Below are 27,652 nucleotides of genomic sequence, written 5' to 3' on the forward strand. Positions count from 1 at the left end.
TTACCTGGGTTTTTAATATCATGTGGAGACAGCTCTGCGTTGTATTTACTGTGGATTATTTGTGAAAACTGCAGTCTTATCTCCTGAAGTCATGACAGAGAGGGCATGCAGTGCCATTAGCTTTTCAAAGCAGCACTCCTTTACAGCTGCTCCTTTATTTACAAAGGATACAAACCAGTTCATGTGTGTGTGCGCGTGTGTGTGTGTGCGCGTGTGTGTGTGTGCGCGTGTGTGTGTGTGATTTGCTGCATGTTTGACAGTCTGGCTAGGAGAGATTACTGAATCCCCATTAGGTTTGAATAATAACGACTTTATTACATATTAAGAAAGTGCAGCTTTACAGAACTCTGACCAACTCCACTGTAGCAATGATGCTTCTGTCTCATCTCTTACAGGATCAGTGTAGGACGTGATAGTCCCTCTGTCCTAGACATTAACCCTTTCAAACCCTTCTACCCAGAAGTGGTCACTTTAGAACACAGAAGGCTTTAGGAAGTTGGCTAGAAGCCTTCAAAATTATGAGGGATGTTGATTTGAGTAAATGGGAAGACATTCCTTTGAATGAATGCATGAATAAGCTTTGTTGTCGCGTATATTTAATGAGTGCGATAAAAGGTGAATATGTTGCCACTTACAGCATCATCTTAGGTACAAAGGTAACTAGGTACAGGTTCAATTACAAGATCTTAAAAAAAAAAGCTGGCTCCTGTGAGAAAGCAGTGACTGCCGATGTTGGAGGGTCAGTGACAAAAGGTGTGACGTTGGAACAGTACAGAAGGTCAGACCGGACTCGAGGAGCAGGAGGGCCCATTTTTAGGGCCTAAGCTTTTCACCGGGCCCTAACCCCAGACCGCACCAGACTTCACCTTGAGGATCATGAGGCTGAGGGATTGCTCAGACCACCATGCCGGGCGGCAAGGACACCACACCGGGGTTGAGAGGATACCACACCGGGGCCGAGAGGACCCCACACCGGGGCCGAGAGGACCCCACACCGGGGCCGAGAGGACCCCACACCGGGGCCGAGAGGACCCCACACCGGGGCCGAGAGGACCCCACACCGGGGCCGAGAGGACCCCACACCGGGCCGAGAGGACCCCACACCGGGCCGAGAGGACCCCACACCGGGCCGAGAGGACCCCACACCGGGCCGAGAGGACACCACACCGGGCCGAGTGGATACCACACCGGGCCGAGTGGATACCACACCGGGCCGAGTGGATACCACACCGGGCCGAGTGGATACCACACCGGGCCGAGGGGGTACCACACCGGGCCGAGGGGGTACCACACCGGGCCGAGGGGGTACCACACCGGGCCGAGAGGACCCCACACCGGGCCGAGAGCGTACCACACCGGGCCGAGAGGATACCACATCGGGGCCGAGAGGGTACCACACTGGGGCCAAGAGGATACCACACCGGGCCGAGAGGATACCACACCGGGGTTGAGAGGATACCACACCGGGGCCGAGAGGAGACCACATCGGGGCCGAGAGGATACCACATCGGGGCCGAGAGGATACCACATCGGGGCCGAGAGGATACCACACTGGGGCCGAGAGGATACCACACCGGGGCCGAGAGGATACCACACTGGGGCCGAGAGGATACCACACCGGGGTTGAGAGGATACCACACCGGGGTTGAGAGGATACCACACCGGGGTTGAGAGGATACCACACCGGGGCCGAGAGGATACCACACCGGGGTTGAGAGGATACCACACCGGGGCCGAGAGGATACCACATCGGGGCCGAGAGGATACCACACCGGGGTTGAGAGGATACCACACCGGGGTTGAGAGGATACCACACCGGGGTTGAGAGGATACCACACCGGGGCCGAGAGGATACCACACCGGGGCCGAGAGGATACCACACCGGGGCCGAGAGGGTACCACACCAGGGCCGAGAGGGTACCACACCGGACTGAGGGGATACCACACCGGGGCCGAGAGGATACCACACCATGCCGAGAGGGTACCACACCGGACTGAGGGGATACCACACCGGGGCCGAGAGGATACCACACCGGGGCCGAGAGGATACCACACCGGGGCCGAGAGGATACCACACCGGGGCCGAGAGGATACCACACCGGGGCCGAGAGGATACCACACCGGGGCCGAGAGGATACCACACCGGGGCCGAGAGGATACCACACCGGGGCCGAGAGGGTACCACACCGGGGCCGAGAGGGTACCACACCGGGGCCGAGAGGATACCACATCGGGCCGAGAGGGTACCACAACGGGCCGAGAGGGTACCACACCGGGGCTGAGAGGATACCACATCGGGTCAAGAGGCTACCACAACGGGCCGACAGGGTACCACACCGGGGCTGAGAGGATACCACATCGGGTCAAGAAGCTACCACAACAGGCCGAGAGGATACCACACCGGGGCCGAGAGGATACCACACCGAGGAAGAGAGGATACCACACCGGGCTGTGAGGATACCACACCGAGGAAGAGAGGATACCACACCGGGGCCGAGAGGATACCACACCGAGGAAGAGAGGATACCGCACCGGGCCGAGAGGGTACCGCACCGGGCCGAGAGGGTACCGCACTGTGCCGAGAGGATACCACAGCAGGGCCGAGAGGATCTTTTCGTCTTCACTGTCAATGGGGGTGGTAGCAGGGGACTGGAGATTGGCGAATGTTGTGCCCTGTTCCAAAAAGGGAATAGGGATAACCCCAGGAATTACAGGCCAGTTAGTCTTACTTCGGTGGTAGGCAAAGTAATGGAAAGGGTATTGAGGGATAGGATTTATGAGTATCTGGAAAGACACTGCTTGACGAGGGACAGCCAGCACAGATTTGTGAGGGGTAGGTCTTGCCTTACAAGTCTTATTGAATTCTTTGAGGAGGTGACCAAGCATGTGGATGAGGACAGAGTAGTAGATGTAGTGTACATGGATTTTAGTAAGGCATTTGATAAGATTCCCCATGGTAGGCTTATGCGGAAAGTCAGGAGGCATGGGATAGTGGGAGGTTTGGCCAGTTGGATAGAGAACTGGCTAACCGGTCGAAGTCAGAGTGTGGTGGTAGATGGTAAATATTCAGCCTGGAGCCCAGTTACAAGTGGAGTTCCACAGGGATCAGTTCTGCGTCCCCTGCTGTTTGTAATTTTTATTAATGACTTGGAAGAGGGAGTCGAAGGGTGGGTCAGTAAATTTGCAGATGATACGAAGATTGGTGGAGTTGTGGATCGTGAGGAGGGCTGTTGTCGGCTGCAAAGAGACTTAGATATGATGCAGAGCTGGGCTGAGGAGTGGCAGATGGAGTTCAAGTCTGCCAAGTGTGAGGTTGTCCATTTTGGAAGGACAAATAAGAATGCGGAATACAGGGTTAATGGTAGGGTTCTTAGTCAGGTGGAGGAGCAGAGGGATCTTGGGGTCTATGTTCATAGATCTTTGAAAGTTGCCACTCAGGTGGATAGAGCTTGTAAGAAGGCCTATGGTGTATTAGCGTTCATTAGCAGAGGGGTTGAATTCAAGAGTCGTGAAGTGATGTTGCAGCTGTACAGGACTTTGGTTAGGCCACATTTGGAGTACTGTGTGCAGTTCTGGTCGCCTCACTTTAGGAAAGATGTGGAAGCTTTGGAGAGGGTGCAGAGGAGATTTACCAGGATGTTGCCTGGAATGGAGAATAGGTTGTACGAGGATAGGTTGAGAGTGCTAGGCCTTTTCTCATTGGAACGGCGAAGGATGAGGGGTGACTTGATAGAGGTTTATAAGATGATCGGGGAATAGATAGAGTAGACAGTCAGAAACTTTTTCCCCGGGTACAACAGAGTGTTACAAGAGGACATAAATTTAAGGTGAAGGGTGGAAGGTATAGGGGAGATGTCAGGGGTGGGTTCTTTACCCAGAGAGTGGTGGGGGCATGGAATGCACTGTCTGTGGTCGTGGCAGAGTCAGAATCATTGGCGACCTTTAAGCGGCAATTGGATAGGTACATGGATGGGTGCTTAAGCTAGGACAAGTGTTCGGCACAACATCATGGGGCGAAGGGTTTGTTCTGTGCAGTATTGTTCTATGTTCTGTACCACACCAGGGAGAGAGGGTACCACACTGGGATAAGAGGATACCACCCCGGGCCGAGAGGGTACCACCCCGGGCCGAGAGGATACCACCCCGGGCCGAGAGGGTACCACACCGTGGCCGAGAGGGTACCACACCGTGGCCGAGAGGGTACCACACCAGGGCCGAGAGGATACCACACCGGGCCAAGAGGATACCACATTGAGCTGAGATGAATCCAGGAGACTCAGTAATTTAGAGGATATTGGTTTCAGTTAATTGGCAAAAGAGCTGGAGGAATCAGATGGAGGGGAAGAGCTTATTAATGTGATGAGCTATTGTGATCTGAAATGTGCTGCTTGAAGGAATGTTGGAAGCCTCTTAACATTCCAAATGGAGTAAGATCTACACTGTTAAATGAAACGTTCGCAGGGTTATGGATAGAGAACAACGGATGGGAATAACTAGATCTTCCAAAGAGTTCCATGAACATGATGGGCTGAGTGTCCATCTTCTGTCCTCTATGATTCTGAATCATTATTAGTTTTGTTTAAATGAGCATCTCTTTTGGAGATTGTATCTATTGCTGTTTTCAGTCACATGAATGACTGGGTGGAGCTTGATACCAATCGTTCAAAACAGTTTGCCCATTGAGCTGCATCAAGCGTTGAGTCCAAATGCCTCATTGATGAGGGAAAACAGCAGTAATAAAGAACAAGTCAACCCTACACTCTGGATCCCACTACATCAAGCAGCTGCCTGACCACAAAGATCTCTGGGTCGAGAGTTGACCTGTTCAGTCAACAGAAGGCCCCCTTGCAGAACCTCATAACCCTGCGTAGACATCATCCTGGAATTGAGGGACAGCTGACAACAATGTAAACACCAGCCTGCCTGTTTTCACAATCACAGTTACAGCACCTCTGATTGCAGCAGTATGCCATTATAGTAAACCCCCTTGGAATAAAACCGCTAGCTTAACCCAGCCTTTAAAGATTAGTCCTGAAGTGGTTTAAAGTTGAGATGAAATTCAAGTGGCTTAATCTGCAGGTTCGTAACCGTTTCCCTCTGTACCCATTTAATACGGGCTGTGCTGTTTGTTTCAGCTGAGAAGGTTCTGCAGCAAGTGGATAGGCCGAACCTGAAACTCCAGCTGGTGAGTGACACCATAAATAGAAAATAATTTCCTAAATTCCCGAGTCGTCAGCGATTTACAATCTGTAAGAATAATGGATGACAGAAAGTCTGATGAATCAGTAATCACATCCTCTTTTGATGAGGACAGCAGTCAGCATATTCATGTTCACTTGGAATATTAATATAACATCCCTGTCCGAATGCTGGTTTTTGATGTTGACAGAAATGCTTCTCAGCAATCCAGCTTGGGTAAATTTCTACTGAACTCGTCATTATTGCATCAAAATTCTTGACCCTTCAGTGAGTGCCTCATTCCAAATCATCCTGCCTCCAGATACCCATTCAGCGGCCATCACATCAGCTCACAGTTAATTACCTTATTAATATTAATGCTGCTTTAAATATTATTAATAATTGATAAAAGTGAGTGGAAGTGATCAAGAGGGGACTAATTGGCAATAGTGTGGGATACTCCCTCCTGTGCAGGTTCGGTGTTTCACGTCTGGCACCATCAGGATTGAGACTTTGATGGATTTGGGGGTTTTTTTTCCAAATTTTGGAACCAAATCCCTCTTTATGCCACACTTTGTACTGATCATCAGAGTGCTAAAGTTAACTAGGTTATAGATCACTGTTAGGGAGTGCTGGGGGTGCCTCAAGACCTTGTAACTGCTTTGGGCAAAAAAGATTTTAAGGTTTGATTAGGCAAGAGATCTATTCATCTTACATTGACATGACTCTTGCGGGGAAAGTCCTGCAATAATGGGAACAGAGAGAATTGGCTGATTTCTGATCCTCTGCCCCAAAAGTAGCCAGGAATATTGACATTGCGACATTCCTGCTGCTGTATCCGGAGAATAAGGAGGGCTAGAGGTTGGCTGTAAGTCTGAAAGCACCGTAAAGGACTCGGATCATCTGAGTATGTGGCTCTTGGTGATCTTGTGCTTTTGGTCCAGTCAGCGAACAGCCTCTCCACTCCCATACTGATGCTGCCTGGAAATTAAGTGTCTGGGTTTTTGGACAAATACAGTTTTTGGATCAAACTGTGTTCCCCACACAGGAGATAGGGTGTCACCATTGAAAATGTCCTGCATGATCTGTTGCACGTGTGTTTTAGTACCCAACCCTTTTTGATACACACTGACTAAATAGCCACCATGATCAGAAGGCCACAGCGTGATAAGTGATGAATTAAAACAAAATATTTGGATTTGCAAATACTAAACTTTTTCTGGATGCTCAGGAATGGCTGGTATTTCATGGTACTCTGTTATTTCCCCTGTCAGTAGCATGAGCTATGTAGAACCATAGAATTTCTACAGTGTGAAAGCAGGCCATTCAGCCCATCAAGTCCATACTTACCCTCCCTGAATATTATGGGCAATTTAGCATGGCCAATCCAGCTAAACTACATGAAGACTTTACATATCCATCCATAATAAACAGTTGTTCATATTGACTAGGGCCCCTAAGTCTTTGAAAGGTTTAGTATTTATCTGAACACCAGGAAAGGTGATCTGTTTGATGCTGGACTAAGTTTAAAACAATGTCTCCAACCTTACATATATGCACAAGGTGTTCCACTTAACGCTGGCACTGGTCACTAGCACAGCTCCTTTGGTGTAGCCAGATTTGAGAAACTTTACATGTGGTCAGTGGAAATTCCCTTCCACTCACTCCAGTTATTTACTGATGAACATAGTTAGAGATTTACTTTGAATATTGAGGGTTCTGCTCTCTTTTTGGCAATGAATGAAGTAATGCCTTACCTGTCATGTAAAGTGCCAACACATGGAGCATCTGTGTGCTGCTATCACCATCAGCAATTTGTACAGTCGCATGGCAGGATTTGTGAGATCTCATGCCACTAGTCAGCCCTCAGACAGCAAGGCAAAAGCGAGGGCTGGAGATCAGAGTCTAGATTAGAGTGGTGCTGGAAAAGCACAGCAGGTCAGGCAGCATCCAAGGAACAGGAAAATTGACATTGTAGGCAAAAGCCCTTCATCAGGAATGATAGTGAAGGGCATTTGCTCGAAACGTCGATTTTCCTGCTCCTTGGATGCTACCTGACCTGTTGTGCTTTTCCAGCACCACTCTAATCTAGCCCTTAGACAGTAAGCAGCCTCTCCCAAAATCAGAAATTCACTGTCTGAAAAGATGTAAAGAAAGCATTGTGGGCAGTAATCCAGTCATAGAGTCAGACAGCACGGAACAGACCCTTCGGTCCAACCAGTCCATGTCAACCATAATCGCAAAATAAACTAGTCCCATCTGCCTGCAATTAGCTCATATACCTTCCAACATTTCTTATTCGTGTATTTACCCAAATGTATTTTAAATGTTGTAACTGTAATCGCACCCACCACTCTCTGTGTAAAAAGAATTGCCCCTCGTGTCTTTTTTGAATCTTTCTCTTCTCACCTAGTCTTGAAATTCCCCAGCCCAGGGAAAAGACACCTGCCGTTCACCTTATCGATATCCCTCATGATCGTATGAATCTCCATAAGCTCTTATGTTGTAAATGTTAAAAATCAACAGGTTTAATTGGAGTGCTGCTCCTTCATCAGGTGTTTGTACAGTATACAACCATAAGACACAGAATTTATAGCAAAAGAACACAGTGTCATGCAAGTGAAATGATATATTGAGCAAACCTGAATTGTTAAGTCTTTCATCTTTTAGAATGGGTTGCAGGTTTCAGTTCATTAATATGTAAATCTCAGAACTTATTTTAATCACCTTCTCAGTTAACTTATGATCTTATACTCCACAATCACATGATGAAGGAGGAGTACTCTGAAAGCTAGTGTTTCTAAATAAACCTGTTGGACTATAACCTGGTGTTGTGTGATTTTTAACTTTGTCCACCCCAGTCCAACACCAGTTCCTCCACATCATGGCTACCATTGACTCTTCTGTTGTGACACCAGGCATCACAAATTTTTGGACATTCCGAAAAATTCCTCTATTGATATTTAATATTGGGGCGTGCATCTTTTCATTGGGAATTGAATTGTTTGAATGATGATATTTCTCCAAAGAGGCACTAAGTAATTTAATAGGGAATTCAAGGGAATTTACTTAGTGTTCTTACAATGTGAAATTTGCGACCCATTAGATTAGCCTATACACATTGAAGAGGAAGTTAGACACATACAGAAGGGAAAAGGTATAGAAGGATGTGTGAAGTAAGGCGGGAGGCAGCTAATGTGAGGCATGGACTCCTGTTTCAACTCTGCTGTAACAGCATGATAAACCCCTATCCTCTGAGGGAATGCAATCCTCAGTCTCACTCGATTTCTATCATGATCAGACATTCTTTCTGTACAAGGTTGTTCCTTGTAAATTTGGTGCCTCAAACTGAGGTAACATAGTGCAACTTTCTGTGCAGAGACTGGCTGTTTCCGGATTAACTGAATTGTGTTTCACTGCAGGACTTGTTTCACTGCCAGATAATGGATGGGAATCTCACTCAGAATATATCCACCTACTTCTCCCGAATAGGCAAGTACTTGCGTTCTGTTTACATGTTTATGTTTCAGGTGGATTGTAACCAGTGATCTGCCCGTATACTAAGAAAGTCATTAAGTGTGGCTCAAGCTGATCTTCCAGCATTTTTGCGGTGTTGGTGTTTCTGTTGTGGGGTAGGGTTGTGTCTGTGAGCTCTGTTGCTTAGAGAGTGAGCACTGCTTGTCTTCTGTTCTTCAGAAATGACGTTCAGAGAACTCAAAACCATTATAAATAATGAATCAAAGCACACAATGCTGGAAATACAGGCAGCGTCTGTCGAGTGAAGCAAAATTGCTTGCCTGAATTTTCCAATAACTAAATAGCTGTTTGTGCAGCACGGATGGTATTTGTGCATCAGGACCCTGGAGAATTCCTGAAGGAGCAGATTCTAAGGGAATTACCCAGGGCAATTAAGATTCTGCTGGACATTCTCCAATGGCTGGAGCCCTCGGAAAATATCCATGTAGTTTGAGAATTTGGAGGGTTCCTCGGCATTTAAGTTAACTGGGAAACGTTAGACAATTAAAAACCCAGTCAAGCTCTTGATAACTATTAAGCTGAACATCTGCCCAACTATACTTCCCCGAGACGCCCCTCTACATCACATTGTTGAACCTGACATACCCTGTAGTCCTAGGACCCAGCAGCCCCTCCCTTTTTGGGACCCCCACCCCGATTGAGACTGATAACAGCCTCACCCACCCACCCCCACCAACTGGGGTCCAAAATCAGTCTTCCCACACCCTCCGAGAAAATGAAAAAGCAGCAATGTTTGCCCCTCCTCGGAAAATCCAACCCAGTGTTTGAATAAAATGGAAGAACGTTGGAAATGTAGCAGTTACAGAGTCAGAAAAGGGGAAAGGAAAGCAACTCAATCCCAGTTCTGGGAGAACAGGTAAGGGGTGAGAGCACAGGTGGAGGAAATTGAGCAGATGCAGTTAATGTCCCTATCACCCATGCTGGAGAGTTATCTTCAGTTGAGGAAAAAGGAAGTGTTATTTTGGAAGTAGCATAATTGGAAGGTCATTGATCTGAAATGTTAACCTTTCTCCTAATGAAGATCATCAGAATTATGAAAGGGTTTGACAGAGTTAACATAACAAGAGCATTTGTATTCATGAGTGGAGCAAAAGGAGGGACCAGTAAGATATTCCCAAAGGAATCAAGTAGGAAATTCAGAGAAAATTGGTTAATAGGTAGAATTCACTTCCAGAAGGAGTAGAGGGAGTGGAAAGAACAATTGAAATGATGCATTTAGGGGGAAGCTGGCTTGGCATATGAAGGAGAAGTGAATAGAAAGTGTGCTGCTGGAGTTAGATAAGGAAGTTTTAAAAATCACACAACACCAGGTTATAATCCAACAAGTTTATTTGGAAGCACTAGCTTTTGGAGCGCTGCTCCTTCATCAGTTGATTGTGGAGAATAAGATTGTAAGACACAGAATTTATAGCAAATTTATAGTGCTTCCAAATAAACCTGTTGGACTATAACTTGGTGTAGTGTGATTTTTAATTTTGTGCACCCCAGTCCAACACCAGCATCTCCAAATCATTAGATAAGGAAGGGATTCAAATGGAACACAAGGACTGGATTGGGCTCACTTGCCTTTTTTTCACATCAGATATTCTGGGTGTTGATTTGATTTAGAGGCGAGAATGCTCCCAACTCTCAACAGCAGTATAGCATAGTACAGGCCCTTCAGCCCTCAATGTTTGCCAGCCTTCTATCCTACTCTAAGAGCAGACTAACCTACATACCTTTCATTGTACTAACTTCCATGTGCCTATCCAAGAGTCACTTAAATGTCCCTGATACATCTAACTCTACTACCATTGCTGGCAGTGCATTCCACACACCCACCACTCCCTGTGTAAAGAACCTACCTCTGACATCTCCCCTAAACCTTCCTCCAATTTCCTTAGAATTATGTCCCCTTGTGATAGAAATTTCCACCTTGGGAAAGAATCTTCTGTCTATCCGCTCTATCTCTGCCTCTCAATATCTTGTACACCTCTATCAAGTTACCTCTCATCCGTTTTTGCTCTAATGACCTTTATGAAAATGCCCATTACGGAGCTAACCCACAATGTGTTATTTAGGTACTCTAGCATTCTGCAGCTACTGATAAAAATTCACTGCCTGACAAAGTATTGCGGCTCATGAGAAAGAATGTTCAATTTTATAGAGCTAATTGGAGTAGTTCAGCAACCCAATTTCTGAAATTTGAATTAAAATTAAATTTTAAGGATTGCATTTCTCTCAAGGTTAAAAACACCCTAAGAATGACTAAAAGCTGCAAGTCTTTTATTCCCTTGACTTAACGTCTCGTAATCAAGGTACAGAATGTAAGTGGAGTCCTCAGGCATATTACAGTAGGCTTGTGAGTGAAATGTTGAAGTGAAATTTCAGTGCTCATTTGTCCAGTATAGAATGAATTGTCCCTGCATGAAGTTCAGCTGCTGATTGTCTTGGGTAGCTGAATTCCCCAATGGTTCAATCACACTAAGCAGTTCCCATTGTGGAATTGTGCAGTGCAGATCTGTAGAAAGGGCATTATATTTGAGACTGGTACATCATTAAAGTCAGTTAATTTGCAGAAAGACACTGAAGTTTTGCCCAGGCTGATGAGATATTACATTGAGCAAACCAGCCGTCATGAATACGCTGCTAAAGCTGTCATTCCCAGAAACATAATTAAGAACTGTGTTTTTCATTAGAATATATTCAGTTCACCAAGTTTGATGACATACATGCTGTCAGTGAATTCCGTGCAGAGATCTCCTGTCAGAGATAATTGCGCTTTTAATCCCAAGTCTTGAAGAATATACTGCTGTTCTGATGTGATATGGCTTCCACCATCAGGTCATGTCCAAATTGCCCAAGCTCCTAACCGGAATGAACCAGACAGTCCAGGAGAGATCAACTACAGCTATATATTCAGCTTACTGGAGAAGTTGGGATATCAAGGTTATATAGGCTGTGAATATTCTCCAAAAGGTACGTGTATTGTCCTCACATTTGTCATTATTTATAGACAGTACTTATGTTGTCAAATGGAGAATAGAAGGAGACCTTTTGTGTCCATTCTACCTGAGCTAGCTGTTTCGCAGACCTATCCAATAAAATCCCACTCCCCTGTTTTTGCCCCACAGTGGAGCATTTGCCCATTTTCAAGTATTTACCCAACTTTCAACTGAAAGTTATTATTGAATCTACTTCCAGTCGGCTGTACATTCCAGATCATAACATCTTGCTGTGATATAATGTTGCCTTGTGTCACTGTTGGTTCTACTGCCAATCATCTTAAATCCGTGTCCCTTGGTTACCAATTCTTCTGCCACTGGAAACAGTTTGTATTTGTTTATTCTATTAAAATCTTCCAAGAATTTTGAACACTTTTACTGAATTTGTCCTTCCTTATTCTTCTCTGCTCTAAGGAAAAGGTCAGTTTTGATAGTCGATCCACTTAACTGATGTCTTTGATCCCTAGCACCATTCTGGTAAAGCTCCTCTGCATCTCCTCCATGGCTTTAACATCTTTTCTGAAGTGTACTGCCCAGAATTGGACACAACACCAATAGCTGAGGTCTAACCAGTATATCCCATGTTTCCATTTGTAAAGTCAAAGAACTCATCATAAGTTTCTCAACTGGTTCTGCCACATTTAAAGAGTTGGTAAAGTACACCACCATAGAACATAGAACGTTTCAGCGCAGTACAGGCCCTTTGGTCCTCTATATTGCGCTGACCTGTGAAATTAATCTGATGCCCATCTAACCTACATCGTTCTGTTATTACCCATATGTATGTCCAATGCCCATTACGTCAGCGAGTCTACTACTGTTGCAGGCAGGCCATTCCATGCCCCAACTACTCTCTGAATAAAAAATCTATCCCTGATATCTGTCCTAAATCTATCACCCCTCAATTTAAAGCTATGTCCCCTCATGCTAGCCTTCACCTTCCGAGGAAAAAGGCTCTCACTGTCCACCCGATCAAACCCTCTGATTATCTTATACGTCTCATTTAATTCACCTCTCAACCTTCTTCTCTCCAACGAAAACAGCCTTAGTTCCCTCAGCCTTTCCTCATAAGACTTCCTTCTATACCAGGCAACATCCTAGTAAATCACCGCTGAACCTTTTCCAAAGCTTCCACATCCTTCCTGTAATGCGGTGACCAGAACTGTACGTAATACTCCACCTGAGGCCTTGCCAGTGTCATGGACAGCTGAAGCATGACCTCATGATTCTCCTGCTCCTTGGATGCTGCCTGACCTGCTGCGCTTTTCCAGCAACACATTTTCAGCTCTGATCTCCAGCATCTGCAGTCCTCACTTTCTCCTCATGGCTCTGAAACTCAATTCCCCCTACCAATAAATGCCAACACACCATATGCCTTTTTAACAACCCTATCAACCTGGGTGGCAACTTCCAGGATTTATGTACCAGGACACCAAGATTTCTCTGTTCATCTACACTGCCGAGAATTTTACCATTAGCCCAGTACTCTGCATTCCTGTTACTTCTTCCGAAGTGAACTACCTCACCTCACCAGTCCAACCTGTTTCTAAAGCCCTAATACTTTATGGTTTAGTTTATGTTGGTTCTCCTCATTTATACGTCACACTTACCTATATCAGACCTTAAGCACTATGTATCTTTCCATTTCGCTGGTCTGTCTAAGTCTTCCTGAAGTCTGTTCCTGTCCTCCTCATTGCTCACTACATTTCTGAGTTTCATGTCATTTGGAAACTTGTGCCCTGAGCAGTGATGTCCAGGTAATTTTTATATATTGAACATTATATCGGAGGGGACACTGCTGAACACTTCAACTCCTGAAACCGTAGGATTCAGAGAAAGCGTACGCCATTCAGCCCCTCAAAGCCTGTTCTACTAATCAGTAAGATTACATCTGATCTCGGTTTCACTTTCCTGTATTCTCATTACGACCCTTTTCACATTGTCCACCAAAGGTCTAACTCAGACTTGAGTAAGTCCATTGATCTGGTGTCCACTGCATTCTGGGGAAGCCCTTACCAAGATTTGGCACCTGATGCCAAGATTGGGAAAGCTGTCCCATAGAGTAATCAAGCAAAGGCCTGACACGCCCAGTCCTAGCAGATCCAGGTGGTGGCATTGGTTAATGGTCACCCTGGGAGTCCTCAACCTTGACTCTGGACCTCATAAAGTCTCATGGCATCATGTCAAACATTGGCAAGGAAGCCTGTTACTGACCATCACATATTGCCCCTACCTCAGCTAATGAAACAGTCAAGATGGACAGGGCACAGAATGTGCCCTCTTTGGGGGACTTCAATTCCGTCACAAAGAGAGGCTTGGTAGCCCATTACCAACTGAGTTCTCCAAATACTAAAGGACATTGCTACTTAACTGGGTCTGAGGGAAATGGTGCGGGAACCAACTAGAGGGAAATATATTTGACCTTATTTTCACCAATCCACCTGTTAAAAGATGCCTTCGTCTATGACAGTATCTGTCAGAGTGACTGCTCAAAGTTCTTGTAGAGCATAGAGCATAGAAAAGTACATCACGGGACAGGCCCCTTGGCCCACGATGTTGAGCCGAGGATTATTCCTAATCTAAAGTAAAATAACCTAACCTACGCACCCCTCAATTCACCCCTCAATGTGCATGTCCAGCAGTCGCTGAAATGTCCCTAATGACTCTGCTTCCACCAGCATCGCTGGCAACGCATTCCATGTATTCACAACTCTCTGCGTAAAGAACCTGCCTCTAACGTCTCCTCTATGCCTTCCTCCTAATATCTTACAATTATGACCCCTTGTGCCAGTCAGTCCTGCCCTGGGGAAAGGTCTCTGGCTATTGACTCTATCCATGCTCTCATTACCTTGTATACCTCGATTAAGTCATCTCTCTTCCTCCTTCACTCCAGAGAGAAAAGTTCGAACTTAGTCAACCTCTCTTCATCAGGCAAGCCCTCCGGTCCAAGCAGCATCCTGGTAAACCTTCTTTTCACCCTCTCAAAGCCTCTGTATCTTTCTTATAGTAGGCCAACCAGAACTGGACACAATATTCCAAGTGTGGTCTCACCAGGGACTTGTAGAGCTGTAGCAAAACCTCGCTGCTCTTAAATTCAATCCCCTGTTAATGAAAGCCAGAACGTTATATGCTTTCTTAACAAACCTATCTACTTAGATGGCAACTTTGAGAGATCTATGTACTTGAACACCAAGATTCTTCTGTTCCTCCACACTGCCAAAAACCCTGTCTTTAATCCTATATTCAGCATTCAAGTTCGACCTTCCAAAATGCATCACTTTGCATTTACCCTGGTCGAACTCCATCTGCCATTTCTCAGCCCAGCTCTGCATTCTGTCTATGTCACGCTGCAGCCTGCAATAGCCCTCGATACTATCAATGGCACCTCCAACCTTGTGTCATCGACAAATTTATTAACCCACCCCTCAAGCTCCTCATCCAAGTCATTTATAAAACCTACAACGAGCAGAGGCCCAAGAACAGAGTCCTGCAGGACCCCACTCACCACTGACCTCCAGACAGAATACTTTCCATCTACAACCACTCTCTGCCTTCTGTCAGCCAGCCAATTCTGAATCCAGAGAGACAAATCTCCCTGTATCCCCTACGGCCTGACTTTATGAATGAGCCTACCATGGGGAACCTTATCAAATGCTTTACTGAAGTCCATACACCCCACATCCACTGCTCAACCTTCGTCGACCTGTCTTGTCACCTCCTCAAAGAACTCAATAAGATTAGTTAGACATGACCTGCCCCCTCACAAAGCCATGCTGACTGCTTTTAATCATGCTATGCTTTTCCAAATACTCATAAATCCTATCCCTCAGAGTTCTTTCCAAAACCTTGCTGACCACAGACGTAAGACTGACTGGTTTGTAATTGCCAGGGATTTCCCCATTCCCCTTCTTGAAAAGAGGAACATTCTCCTCCTTCCAATCCTCTGGTACGACTCCCATAGAGAGGTGAGGAAGCAAAGATCTTCTCCAGCTGCTTAGCAACCTCATTTCTCGCTTCCTGGAGCAGCCTGGGATAAATCTGGTGTAGCCCTGGGGACTTATCAATCTTAATGTTTGCCAAGACTTACAGTACATCAACTTCACCAATCATGATCTGTTCAAGTCTGTATCCCAGCTCCTCAAAGTTCTCATTCACAATAAGTTCCTTTCCTTAGTGAAAACTGAAGCAAAAACTCATTTAGGGCTTCCCCTATCTGCTCAGACTCCACGCACAAGTTCCCTAAGCTATCCCCGATTGACCCTATCTTCTCCCTGATCATTCTTTTATTCCTCACGTATGAGTAAAATGCCTTTGGGTGCTTCCTAATCCTTCTTGCCAAGCCTTTTACTTGTGTCCTGTCTGGGCTCTCCTCAGTCCATTTCTGAGCTCCTTTCTAGCAAGCCAGGAATCCTCTAAAGCTGTGCTAAATCTTTGCTTCCTCCACCTTATGTAAGCTGCCTTCTTCCTTTTGACGAGAAGCTTCTCTGTTCTCGTCATCCAAGGCTCCTTAATTTTACCCCTTCTTATCAGGCTCAGAGGAGCAAATTTGTGCATCACTCGCACCAACTGCTCCTTAAGCAGCCTCCACATGTCTGTTGTGCCCTTTCTGTGGAACAATTGCTCCCAATCTGTACTTCCCAACTCCTGTCTGATAGCGTCATAGTTTCCTTTTCCCCAGTTAAATACCTTCCCTTGGTAACTGCTCCTTTCTCTCTCCATGACTATGGTAAATGTGAGGCAGTTGTGATCACTTTTACCAAAATGCTCTCCCACGGCGAGATCTGACACCTGTCCTGGCTCATTGCTGAGCACCAAATCCAAAATGGTCTCTCCCCTTATCGGTTTGTCTACATACTGAGTAAGGAAACCCTCCTGAACACACCTGGCAAAAACAGCTCCATCCAAACCATCTGCACTTAGGAGATTCCAGTCAATATTGGGAAAGTTGAAGTCACCCATAACAACAATCCTGCTACATCTGCATTTTTCCAAAATCTGCCGGCCTATGAGTTCTTCAATCTTCCTACTGCTATTAGGGGATCTGTAGAAACCCCCAGTGAGGTGGCTGCTCCCTTGCTGTTCCTAACTTCCACCCAAACTGACTCAGTGGACAAACCTTCCTCAATAACCTTCGTTTCTGTAGCTGTGATGCACTTTCTGATTAACAATGCTACATCCCCTCCTCTTTTTCCACCTCCCTGTTCTTTTTAAACGTTGAAAACCCTGGAACATCTTGCAACCGTTCCTGCCCCTCTGAAACCCATGTCTCCGAAACCAATACATGATAGTCCCAAGTATTGATCCATGCTCTAAGTTCATCATTCTTATTTCTGACACTCCTTGCATTAAAACTGACTCATTTTAACCATAAGACCATAAGACATAGGAGTGGAAGCAAGGCCATTCGGCCCATCGAGTCCATTCCGCCATTCAATCATGGCTGCTGGGCACTTCAACTCCACTTATCTGCATTTTCCCCATAGCCCTTAATTCCCCGAGACAACAAGAATCTATCAATCTCTGCCTTGAAGACATTTAGCGTCCCGGCCTCCACTGCACTCTGCGGCAATGAATTCCACAGGCCCACCACTCTCTGGCTGAAGAAATGTCTCTGCATTTCTGTTCTGAATTTACCCCCTCTAATTCTAAGACTGTGTCCACGGGTCCTAGTCTCCTCACCTAACGGAAACAATTTCCTAGCATCCACCCTTTCCAAGCCATGTATTATCTTGTACGTCTCTATTAAGTCTCCCCTTAATCTTCTAAACTCCAATGAATACAATCCCAAGATCCTCAGCCGTTCGTCATATGTTAGGCCTACCATTCCAGGGATCATCCGTGTGAATCTCCGCTGGACACGTTCCAGTGCCAGTATGTCCTTCCTGAGGCGTGGGGACCAAAACTGGACACAGTACTCCAAATGGGGCCTAACCAGAGCTTTATAAAGTCTCAGTAGCACAATGGTGTTTTTATATTCCAACCCTCTTGAGATAAGTGACAACATCGCATTCGCTTTCTTAATCACAGACTCAACCTGCATGTTGACCTTTAGAGAATCCTCGACTAGCACTCCCAGATCCCTTTGTACTTTGGCTTTACGAATTCTCTCACCATTTAGAAAGTAGTCTGTGCTTTTATTCTTTTTGCCAAAGTGCAAGACCTCGCATTTGTTCACGTTGAATTCCATCAGCCATTTCCTGGACCACTCTCCCAAACTGTCTAGATCCTTCTGCAGCCTCCCCACTTCCTCCGTACTACCTGCCTGTCCACCTATCTTCGTATCATCGGCAAACTTCGCTAGAATGCCCCCAGTCCCTTCATCCAGATCATTAATATATAATGCGAACAGCTGTGGCCCCAAAACTGAACCCTGCGGGACACCACTCGTCACCGGCTGCCATTCTGAAAAAGAACCTTTTATCCCAACTCTCTGCCTTCTGTCAGACAGCCAATCCTCAATCCATCCCAGTAGCTCACCTCAAACACCATGGGCCCTCACCTTGCTCAGCAGCCTCCCGTGTGGCACCTTATCAAAGGCCTTTTGGAAGTCTAGATAGATCACATCCACTGGGTCTCCCTGGTCTAACCTACTTGTCACCTCTTCAAAGAATACCAACAGGTTTGTCAGGCATGACCTCCCCTTACTAAATCCATGTTGACTTGTTCTAATCAGACTCTGCTCTTCTAAGAATTTAGAAACCTCATCCTTAATGATGGATTCTAGAATTTTACCCACAACCGAGGTTAGGCTTTCTTTTGTCTTGAACCAATCTCACTTTAGCTCTCACCAACTGAAAAATTTCCCAGCAGCCCTCATTTCTCTCCACCCTCTCTCCTCGCCACTCTGTTCAAAATGGACGCCCAACTCTCAAGGAAAGTCCCTTTTTAAGTGGGAAAAAACTGACTTACCCGGCAGCCCTGGCTTCTCTCCGCCCTCTCTCCTCGCCTCTCTGTTCAAAATATGGTGACAATGTTCTGCTTTTACCTTAGAAATACCTTGCATTGGGTTGTGTGGCATGACAAATATGCCAGATGGGACAGATGTAACAACACAGACTGGGCATCTTGGAGGTGGTGTGGGTCATTATCAGCAACAGAATTGTATTTGATGACAATCTGCAACCTCATGGTCCAGCATATCCCCACTCTACCATTTCATCAAACCCAGAGATCAATGGAGAGTGTAGGGGGGCATGCTGGGAGCAGCACCAGGCATATCTGACAATGACATGTCACCCTGGTTACGTGATAAAATATGACTATATGTGTGTGGAAGCAGCTTGTGATAGAGAGGTCTAAGCAATCCCACAATCACTAAACAAGATCTAAGCTCTGCAGTCCTGCCATATTTAATCATATATATTAGGCAGACCCAACAGGAAGTGACGACTCCACACATATCCCCATCCCGAATGATGAGAGAACCAGCACCTTAAGTGAAGAACGCAAGGCTGAAGCATTTGCATTCACCTCCAGCCAGATTAACAATCACAGCTTCTTCCTTCTGTCCTCATGTTCTATTCTATTCAGCTACTGCCTTTGGAAACAAATTCCACCTTTTGACCATTTCTTTTTCGGAATTCCTCCTTGATACCCTTGTCTTATATTCACAGCATCTATTCATGCCACATGAATCAAGAAATGGCTCAAAGCACTAGATACTGCAAAGCCCACCTTCCAGCAATCCCAGTGCTCTGGAATCCCCAGCCAAGCTGTTCCAGTACAACTACAAAATTAGCATCTACCTGATCATGTGGAAAATCACCCAGGCCTGTCTCAGACGTCCAAATTAGCCCAGTTACTCTTGATCATCAGTACAGTGATTGAAGTGTTATCAAGTGGCCCTTGGAAAGTAATAACCTTCTCACTGATGCTGTTTTTGGAGTTCCTCTGGGACCACTGAGTTTCTGACCTCATTACACTGTTGAATCTGTCTTTTTATAATAAATCCATGTTTTTCAACAGTTTGAAGAATTTGCAAGATACTAAAAAATCTGTTGCAGTGTGTATGTTAGCAGAAAAGGAAAAAAAAGCTTGTTCTGGAACAACTTAACAATCTATTAAAAGGAAAGCTCATTTCTGAGTTATTTACTTTTGTGCATCTTTTAAAGTATGAGATGAATAACCCCATAACAATAAAATCATGCAGGCAGCTCCAGAGGTAAAACAGCATGAGCTCGAATGACAATAATCATTTCTTAAAGTCTCAGTTTAATTGGTTTCTCTTTTTGTAATTAAACAGGCAGCACCTTCAATGGTCTTGGATGGTTGAAGAGCTATTGGACCAGCCAGGACACCAACAAGCTGCCTCTTCCAACTGAATGTTAACACTGGAGAGGAAGTGTATTCTGCCAAATCTTTCCCTTGAGTAACAACAGTTTAATTTCTATGAAATCAGATTGTAATTCACACTAAGTGTATGACTGATAACAGGATGATCCTTTGAGTAACTATTCATGAAGCAATTTTCAGAGCTTGGAAGTGTGGAACTGAACATGTCAAACTCAAATCATGTACAATCCAACTCAGTTACTCAGCCTCCTCAGTAAGGTTTCCTCAGAAAGATTGCTCGATCGCTAAAGAAAATAAAACCAAAGTCTGAACTAGTCAGTTGGCCTCCTCATCTCATAGAATCAAGCAACACAGAAAAGATACTTCTGTCCAACTCATCCATGCTGACCAAGTTTCCCAAACAAAATTAATCTCACTTATCTGCATTTGGCCAATATCCCTCTAAATCTTCCTTATTTATGTACCTGTCCAAATGTCTAAAATGTTATAACTATCTGTATTTATCACTTCCTCCGGCAGTCCATTCCACATATACAACTACCCTGCGTGAACAGGTTGCCCCTCAGGTCCCTTTTAAATCTTTCTCCTCTCCCCCTAAAATTCTGCCTTCTAGTTTTGAACTCCCCTACCCTAGAGAAGAGACCTATGCTACTCTCATTATCCATGCTCCTCATGGTTTTATAAATCTCCATAAAGGTCACCCTTAACTTCATTTCGCTCCAGTCAAAATCCCAGCCTCTTCATATAATTCAAACCCTCCGGTCCTGAGTTAAAAATCACACAACACCAGGTTATAGTCCAACAGGTTTAATTGGAAGCACTAGCTTTTGGAGCGCCGCTCCTTCATCAGGTGGTTGTGGAGAACACAGTTGTAAGACACAGAATTTATTGCAAAAGTTGACAGTGTGATGTAACTGAAATTATACATTGAAAAAGTACCTTGATTGTTTGTTGAGTCTTTCATCTGTTCGAATACCATAATAGTTTCACTTCTTTCAAATGTAAATCACAAAACTTTTTTTTAAGTTACGTTCTCAGGTTAACTTTAACAATTGGTGCTAGCCAGATAATATGCTGAAGGTGTTAGGCCCCGTGTTCTCTGTCTGTACCGTAATGTTTAGACTGATTCTAATCTAAAAGGTAAGTTAACAGAGTCTTACATGGATTCATGCAGTTTTTGAGCAAAGTACAATGTAACTCTGCAAGTACAAATTCACTCCACAAACGTATATGTATATGTGTGCATGTGGGTTTGTGTGTGTGTGTCTGTATGTTTTTCTGTCTGGGTTGGGGGTTGTGAGTGTGTGAGAGAGTGTATATGTGTGTGTATGTGAGTGTAGTGTCTTAAGTCTGTGAGGGGGTGCATGTGAGAGTGTGGGAGTGTGTGCATCTGTAGGGGTGTGTGTGTGTGTCTGGGTTAGGGGTTGTGAGTGTCTGTGAGAGAGAGGGTATGTATGTGTGAGAGTGTAGAGTGGTGTAAGTCTGTGAGAGGATGCATGTGTGAGTGTGGGAGTGTGTGTCTGTAGGGGTGTGTGTGAGTGGCTGTGTACATGTCTGTGTATATGTGTATCCATATGTGTGTGTGTGTGTGTGTGTGTGTATAGTGTAATGGTGATCACCTGTAATGTGACATGAACCCAAGGTCCCGGTTGAGGCCCTCCCTGTGGGTACCGAACTTAGCTCGGCCTCTGCTCGGCCACTTTTCGCTGCTGCCTGTCCCAAAGTCCGCCTTGGAGGATGGTCACCCGAAGGTCCGAGGTCGAATGTGCTGGACCACTGAAGTGTTCCCCAACTGGGAGGGAACCCTCCTGTCTGTTGATTGTTGTGCGGTGCCCATTCATCCGTTGTCGTAGCCTTTGCTCAGTTTCCCCAATGTACCAGGCCTCAGGGCATCCTTGCCTGCAACGTATAAGATAGACAATGTTGGCTGAGTCACTGGAGTCCTTGCCACGTACAAGGTGGGAGGAGTCCCCACGTGTAATGGTGGTATCCATGTCCATACTCTGACACGTCTTGCAGCGTCCACCGTGACAGGGTTGTATGGAGTTGTCCTGAGAGCCGGGCAGCTTGCTACGAACAATGATCCGTATGAGGTTTAGCAGTTGTTTAAAGGTGAGCAGTGGAGGTGTGGGGAAGGTCTTGGCGAGGTGCTCATCCTCATTGATAATGTGTTGCAGGCTGCGAAGAACATGGTGTAGGTTTTCAGCTCCTGGGAAATACTGAACAATGAAGAGTACCCTGTCGGTTGCAGCACGTGTCTGTCTCCTGAGGAGGTCATTACGGTTCCTTGCTGTGGCACGTCGGAACTGGCGGTCGATGAGTTGAGCATCGTACCCCGTTCTTATGAGGGCATCCCTGAGTACTTCCAGGTGTCCGTCACGTTCCTCCTCATCTGAACAGATCCGGTGTACGCGTAGGTTAGATTAGAATCAGTCTAAACTTTATGGCACAGACAGAGAACACAGGGGGCTAACACCTTCAACATATTATCTGGCTCATACCAAATGTTACAATTAACCTGAGAATGTAACTTAAAAAAAAAGTTTTGTGATTTACATATGAAAGAAGTGAAACTATTATGGTATTCGAACAGATGAAAGACTCAACAAACAATCAAGGTACTTTTTCAATGTATAATTTCAGTTACATCACACTGTCAACTTTTGCAATAAATTCTGTGTCTTACAATTCTCCACAACCACCTGATGAAGGAGCGGTGCTCTGAAAGCTAGTGCTTCCAATTAAACCTGCTGGACTATAACCTGGTGTTGTGTGATTTTTAACTTTGTACACCCCAGTCCAACACCGGCATCTCCAAATCCAGTCCTGAGAACATCCTTGTAAATCTTCTCTGCACTCTCTCCTATTTAATAATTTCCTTTTTATAGAAGGGTGACCATAATTATAATCAGTACTCCAAAAATGGCCTCACCAACGTCCTGTGCAACTACACATGACATCCCAACTCCTATACTCAATAGTCTGAGCAACGAAGGCAAGTGTTCCAAACACCTTCTTTACCACCCTGTCTACTTAGACGCAATGGTACATTTTTTATCATTGTCGAAACACCTTAGCTGTCCATGCCCATCCCAACAGCACGACAAATCTATACCTGACAAGTTAATCATTACACCAACATTCCCAACCGGCTGCTTCCCAATTCTGTTTTAGAGGAATGTATATTTTCAACCTTAATTCTTGTTGTTGGTAGTCTGTTTCATATTGCCACTGCTGAATAATCATCAAGACATTCCGACTGATACCTGCACTTACACAAGGTTTACTTAATCTTTAAAGCTGTGCATGTTCCAGTTTCTTTCCAACAACTTGCTTTCTCTGCGTGACTGACATGTCTCAACATTTTAAAGATGTAAATCATTCCTGTTCCCCATCTCCCTTTCCTCCTGTAAGTTTGAGATATCTTTCTTCGTAATTTAGAACCCTCAATCTCAGAATCAGTCCATGTTGCTGTACTCTGACACTTCTAAAATAACAACAACGCTTTGGAAAGTCTGACCATAACAAGAATCTCATCAACGAGACTGGCTGCTACAAGTTTAGAATAAATTCTAATTGTCACCAGGCAGGATTCAGGATTTGATTAGTTTTGTCCCAAGCACAATTAGGGATAAGCAATAAATGCTGGTCTTATTCGTGACAATCTCAATTTAAAAACAACTTTCAACAACTTCATAGTGAGAACAAAATGATTGGTAAACACACCCAGAAACATTTCCTATCCAATTTTTATCGCAAGACAAAAACTGTTTCTTTTGAGTGGCCCAAAGTCTTGCTGTCTTTGGTCCGGGTTTATTCTGCAAATAGCAATTCTTCATTATCTATCTGCGCAGTTTCTTTAACAATAATGTTTCACTGCACTGAAATCCATCTACACATCTTGGACCTAGTATGCTTAATTGGTTTGGGCCTCTGAATGTTGTTTATCTATCTTAGGTTTATTACCTATCCACTTAGCTTGAAATCATCATCACATTTGACGTAAGTATATTGCTGCAGGTTATTTATGAATCCTGTAAACAGTAGGGAGCTGACACAGATTTGTGTGCCATGCTGTTGCTCACTGACATTGAGGCAGTGATTTTTATTTTTGTTTATTACCGCCTGTGCCTTCTCGTTGCCAAGTCACTTTTCAATCCAGCTGGCTTCACTGTCACCAGTTCTATGAGCCTCATTATAAAATAAACACAATGACAGGCTCGTCCAAATTTGTAGTCATTCGTCTGAGGGAATATTTCTGTTTACTGAATGGAATAATTTAAAGTATTTTCTCTTTGTTTTGCACCATCTCTGCTGTCCTGTGTACGTATCAAGTTAAAACTAGGGTGATTTCCTTTGAGCTGAGAAAATCTGCTCCTGAAAGCAATCATTATCCAATGACTTAGAGGATTGTCACATTGTTTAAAACATGTAAACATTGTTTAAATTGACTTTAAGACTAAACAGTGGGAAGATCTGATTATCTTTGATTATATCAAATTCTTTGATTTGGCATCTTTTTTTGGTGTTTGTTGGAATATTTTACAGAATTTAAGTTGAGGTCCTTGCTATGATAGCAGTGTATGGTCTAATATACAAGGATGGTTCAACCAACACTGAGGGAGAGCATTAAGTTCACGGTGAAAGGGTACAATGATGACTGTATACATCTTCTGTATAGTGGGTCATCATTCCAATACAACTCAGGAAGCAAAATGTAACTCAAGCCTACTCCCATGCTGTTTGCCACTTTCTAGCAATCATCAGTTTTACCCAAACAAACAGGCTGCTATGAAAAATCGAAGTGCTCCCTGATATAGTATTAGTTACTCCTTTTACATTAGGGCTACAACATGTTGTGGAGGTTATTTGCATGGAACTTACTTTGTGATTATTTATTACTTGAGGGTGTACTGAATGAATGGTGACAGGGATTCAAACACAGAAAGGCATTCCAACAACAACGTTCCATTCTTTGTAAAGAGCAAACTGAATAAATTGAACATTATCATTTTGATAAGACCGGAGCTTTTCCGGTCCCCCCCCCCTCCCTTAATGAATCAGCTGGGAAGAGAACCAGAGGATTCCAGGGCGGGGTTATGATGAGATAAGGAGGGGTGAATCAGCTCTTCACAACTTCCTTGGTTGATCACAACAAAAACTGAAGTTCTTTTTAGCACATGGTTATATCTTTCCCCAGTTAAAATTTACTTAACTGTTCCAACCAAATACAATATTGAGCCAATGACAAGATCTTGAGTGAAAAAATGAGCAATTTTATTATCCTGCTAACCTCTTGAAAAATAAGCATACAACCTCTGCAAAATCATGTTAACTCTCACATAAACAGAGTGCAAAGTTGAAAAGGGGATTATATTCAGTATAACGTAAGGAGATATGTAAATTACAGACCTTAGGGTGTCCTTGAGGTGTTAGCCTGAGACCACAGTTGGGTATTGTCTTGCACTATCGACAGTAATGAATATTGCTGTTACTCCTTCAGGCTTTACTGGTCTGATGTTTATTTCCAATCAATATTGTCCCCAGGTGCTTTTTTCTTTTGGAGACAGGAAGACTTTTGCAGACATTTCACTTTTTGCAGTGAAAAGAAGCATCTGTCTTGCTCTATTGAAATAAAAGTTGTATATTCTGTCTGTTGGTGTCGTTGTGTTTCTCGGTCTTCACAATTCTGAGTGGTGATTTTTATGATGGTGTATAGGAGGTGGGCATGTTCTCATACCAGGGCTGTGTTAACAATTTTAATTGCCTTTGTATAAAATGTTAATTTTACCTCAGATTAAGTTAAAAATCACACAGCACCAGGTTATAGTCCAACAGGTTTAATTGGAAGCACTAGCTTTTGGAGCATCGCTCCTTTAGGTGGTTCTCAGATGGGTCTTGTCTAATCTACATCTATTTTATGAAACTTCATCACTAGCATGATCAGGTGATACCTGAAGCTATTTTAAGTCAATGTTTCTGGTCTATTTTTGAAACCCTTTCAGGTGAACCCAACCTCAATATTATTGTCCTGTGAATCTATTTGCTCAGATCATGACATTGCTACTGGGATTACAGATCATAGCGTAGGTTTAATTTAACCCACAGTGCTGTGAGAAAGGGAATCTACAGATTAAAAACAAGATGACAGTCAGTGAAAAATAATCAGTGAAATTCATTAAAAAGCAAGTACCAACAGATACACGGAACTAAATCCACACAACTGGCAGCTAAATATAAGAAATCCCTAATTCAATTCTGGATTAGTGGTGCTGGAAGAGCACAGCAGTTCAAGCAGCATCCAATGAGCTTTGAAATCAATGTTTTGGGCAAAAGCCCTTCATCAGGAATAAAGGCAGTGAGCCTGAAGCATGGAGAAATAAGCTAGAAGAGGGTGGGGGTGGGGAGAAAGTAGCATAGAGTACAATGGGTGAGTGGGGGAGGGGATGAAGGTGATAGGTCAGGGAGGAGAGGGTGGAGTGGATAGGTGGAAAAGGAGATAGGCAGGTAGGACAAGTCCAAACAAGTCATGGGGACAGTTACTGAGCTGGAAGTTTAGAACTAGGGTGAGGTGGGGAAGGGGAAATGAGGAAACTGTTGGAGTCCACATTGATGCCCTGGGGTTGAAGTGTTCTGAGGCAGAAGATGAGGCGTTCTTCCTCCAGGCGTCTGGTGGTGAGGGAGCGGCGGTGAAGGAGGCCCAGGACCTCCATGTCCTCAGCAGAGTGGGAGTGGGAGTTGAAATGTTGGGCCACGGGGCGGTGTGGTTGATTGGTGCGAGTATCCCGGAGATGTTCCCTAAAGCGCTCTGCTAGGAGGCACCCAGTTTCCCCAATGTAGAGGAGACTGCATCGGGAGCAACGGATACAATAAATGATATTAGTGAATGTGCAAGTAAAACTTTGATGGATGTGGAAGGCTCCTTTAGGGCCTTGGATAGAGGTGAGGGAGGAGGTGTGGGCACAGGTTTTACAGTTCCTGCGGTGACAGGGGAAGGTGCCAGGATGGGAGGGTGGGTTGTAGGGGGCTGTGGACCTAACCAGGTAGTCACAGAGGGAACGGTCTTTGCGGAAGGCGGAAAGGGGTGGGGAGGGAAATATATCCCTGGTGGTGGGGTCTGTTTGGAGGTGGCGGAAATGTCGGTGGATTATTTGGTTTATGCAAAGGTTGGTAGGTGAGCACCAGGGGAGTTCTGTCCTTGTTACGGTTGGAGGGGTGGGGTCTGAGGGTGGAGGTGCAGGATGTGGATGAGATGCTTTGGAGGACATCTTTAACCACGTGGGAAGGGAAATTGTGGTCTCTAAAGAAGGAGGCCATCTGGTGTGTTCTGTGGTGGAACTGGTCCTCCTGGGAGCAGATACGGCAGAGGTGGAGGAATTGGGAATACGGGATAGCATTTTTGCAAGATCTGCTCCCAGGAGATCAGTTATTGTATCCGTTGCTCCCGATGCGGTCTCCTCTACATTGGGGAGACTGGGCGCCTCCTAGCAGAGCGCTTTAGGGAACATCTCCGAGACACCCGCACCAATCAACCAAACCGCCCCGTGGCCCAACATTTCAACTCCCCCTCCCACTCTGCTGAGGACATGGAGGTCCTGGGTCTCCTTCACCGCCGCTCCCTCACCACCAGATGCCTGGAGGAAGAACGCCTCATCTTCTGC

The 27,652-nt window shown here is 45.0% G+C and overlaps 1 protein-coding gene across 3 annotated transcripts in view; it reads left to right on the plus strand.

Moving 5' to 3' along the window:
- The window catches only part of hyi (hydroxypyruvate isomerase), a 39,272-nt gene extending 18,470 nt beyond the window's left edge, over positions 1–20,802 (plus strand). For all 3 annotated transcript variants that reach the window (XM_072574537.1, XM_072574538.1, XM_072574536.1), the window contains 4 exons: positions 5,136–5,185; positions 8,601–8,670; positions 11,539–11,673; positions 19,942–20,802. In XM_072574537.1, the coding sequence (XP_072430638.1) occupies positions 5,136–5,185; positions 8,601–8,670; positions 11,539–11,673; positions 19,942–20,027 (341 nt within the window). In that variant the 3' untranslated portion in view covers positions 20,028–20,802. The remainder of the gene's footprint in view (positions 1–5,135; positions 5,186–8,600; positions 8,671–11,538; positions 11,674–19,941) is intronic.
- Positions 20,803–27,652: the final 6,850 nt, after the last annotated feature.

Source organism: Chiloscyllium punctatum, chromosome 7 (genome assembly GCF_047496795.1).
Source record: "Chiloscyllium punctatum isolate Juve2018m chromosome 7, sChiPun1.3, whole genome shotgun sequence".
In the NCBI taxonomy this organism is placed as follows: Eukaryota; Metazoa; Chordata; class Chondrichthyes; order Orectolobiformes; family Hemiscylliidae; genus Chiloscyllium; species Chiloscyllium punctatum.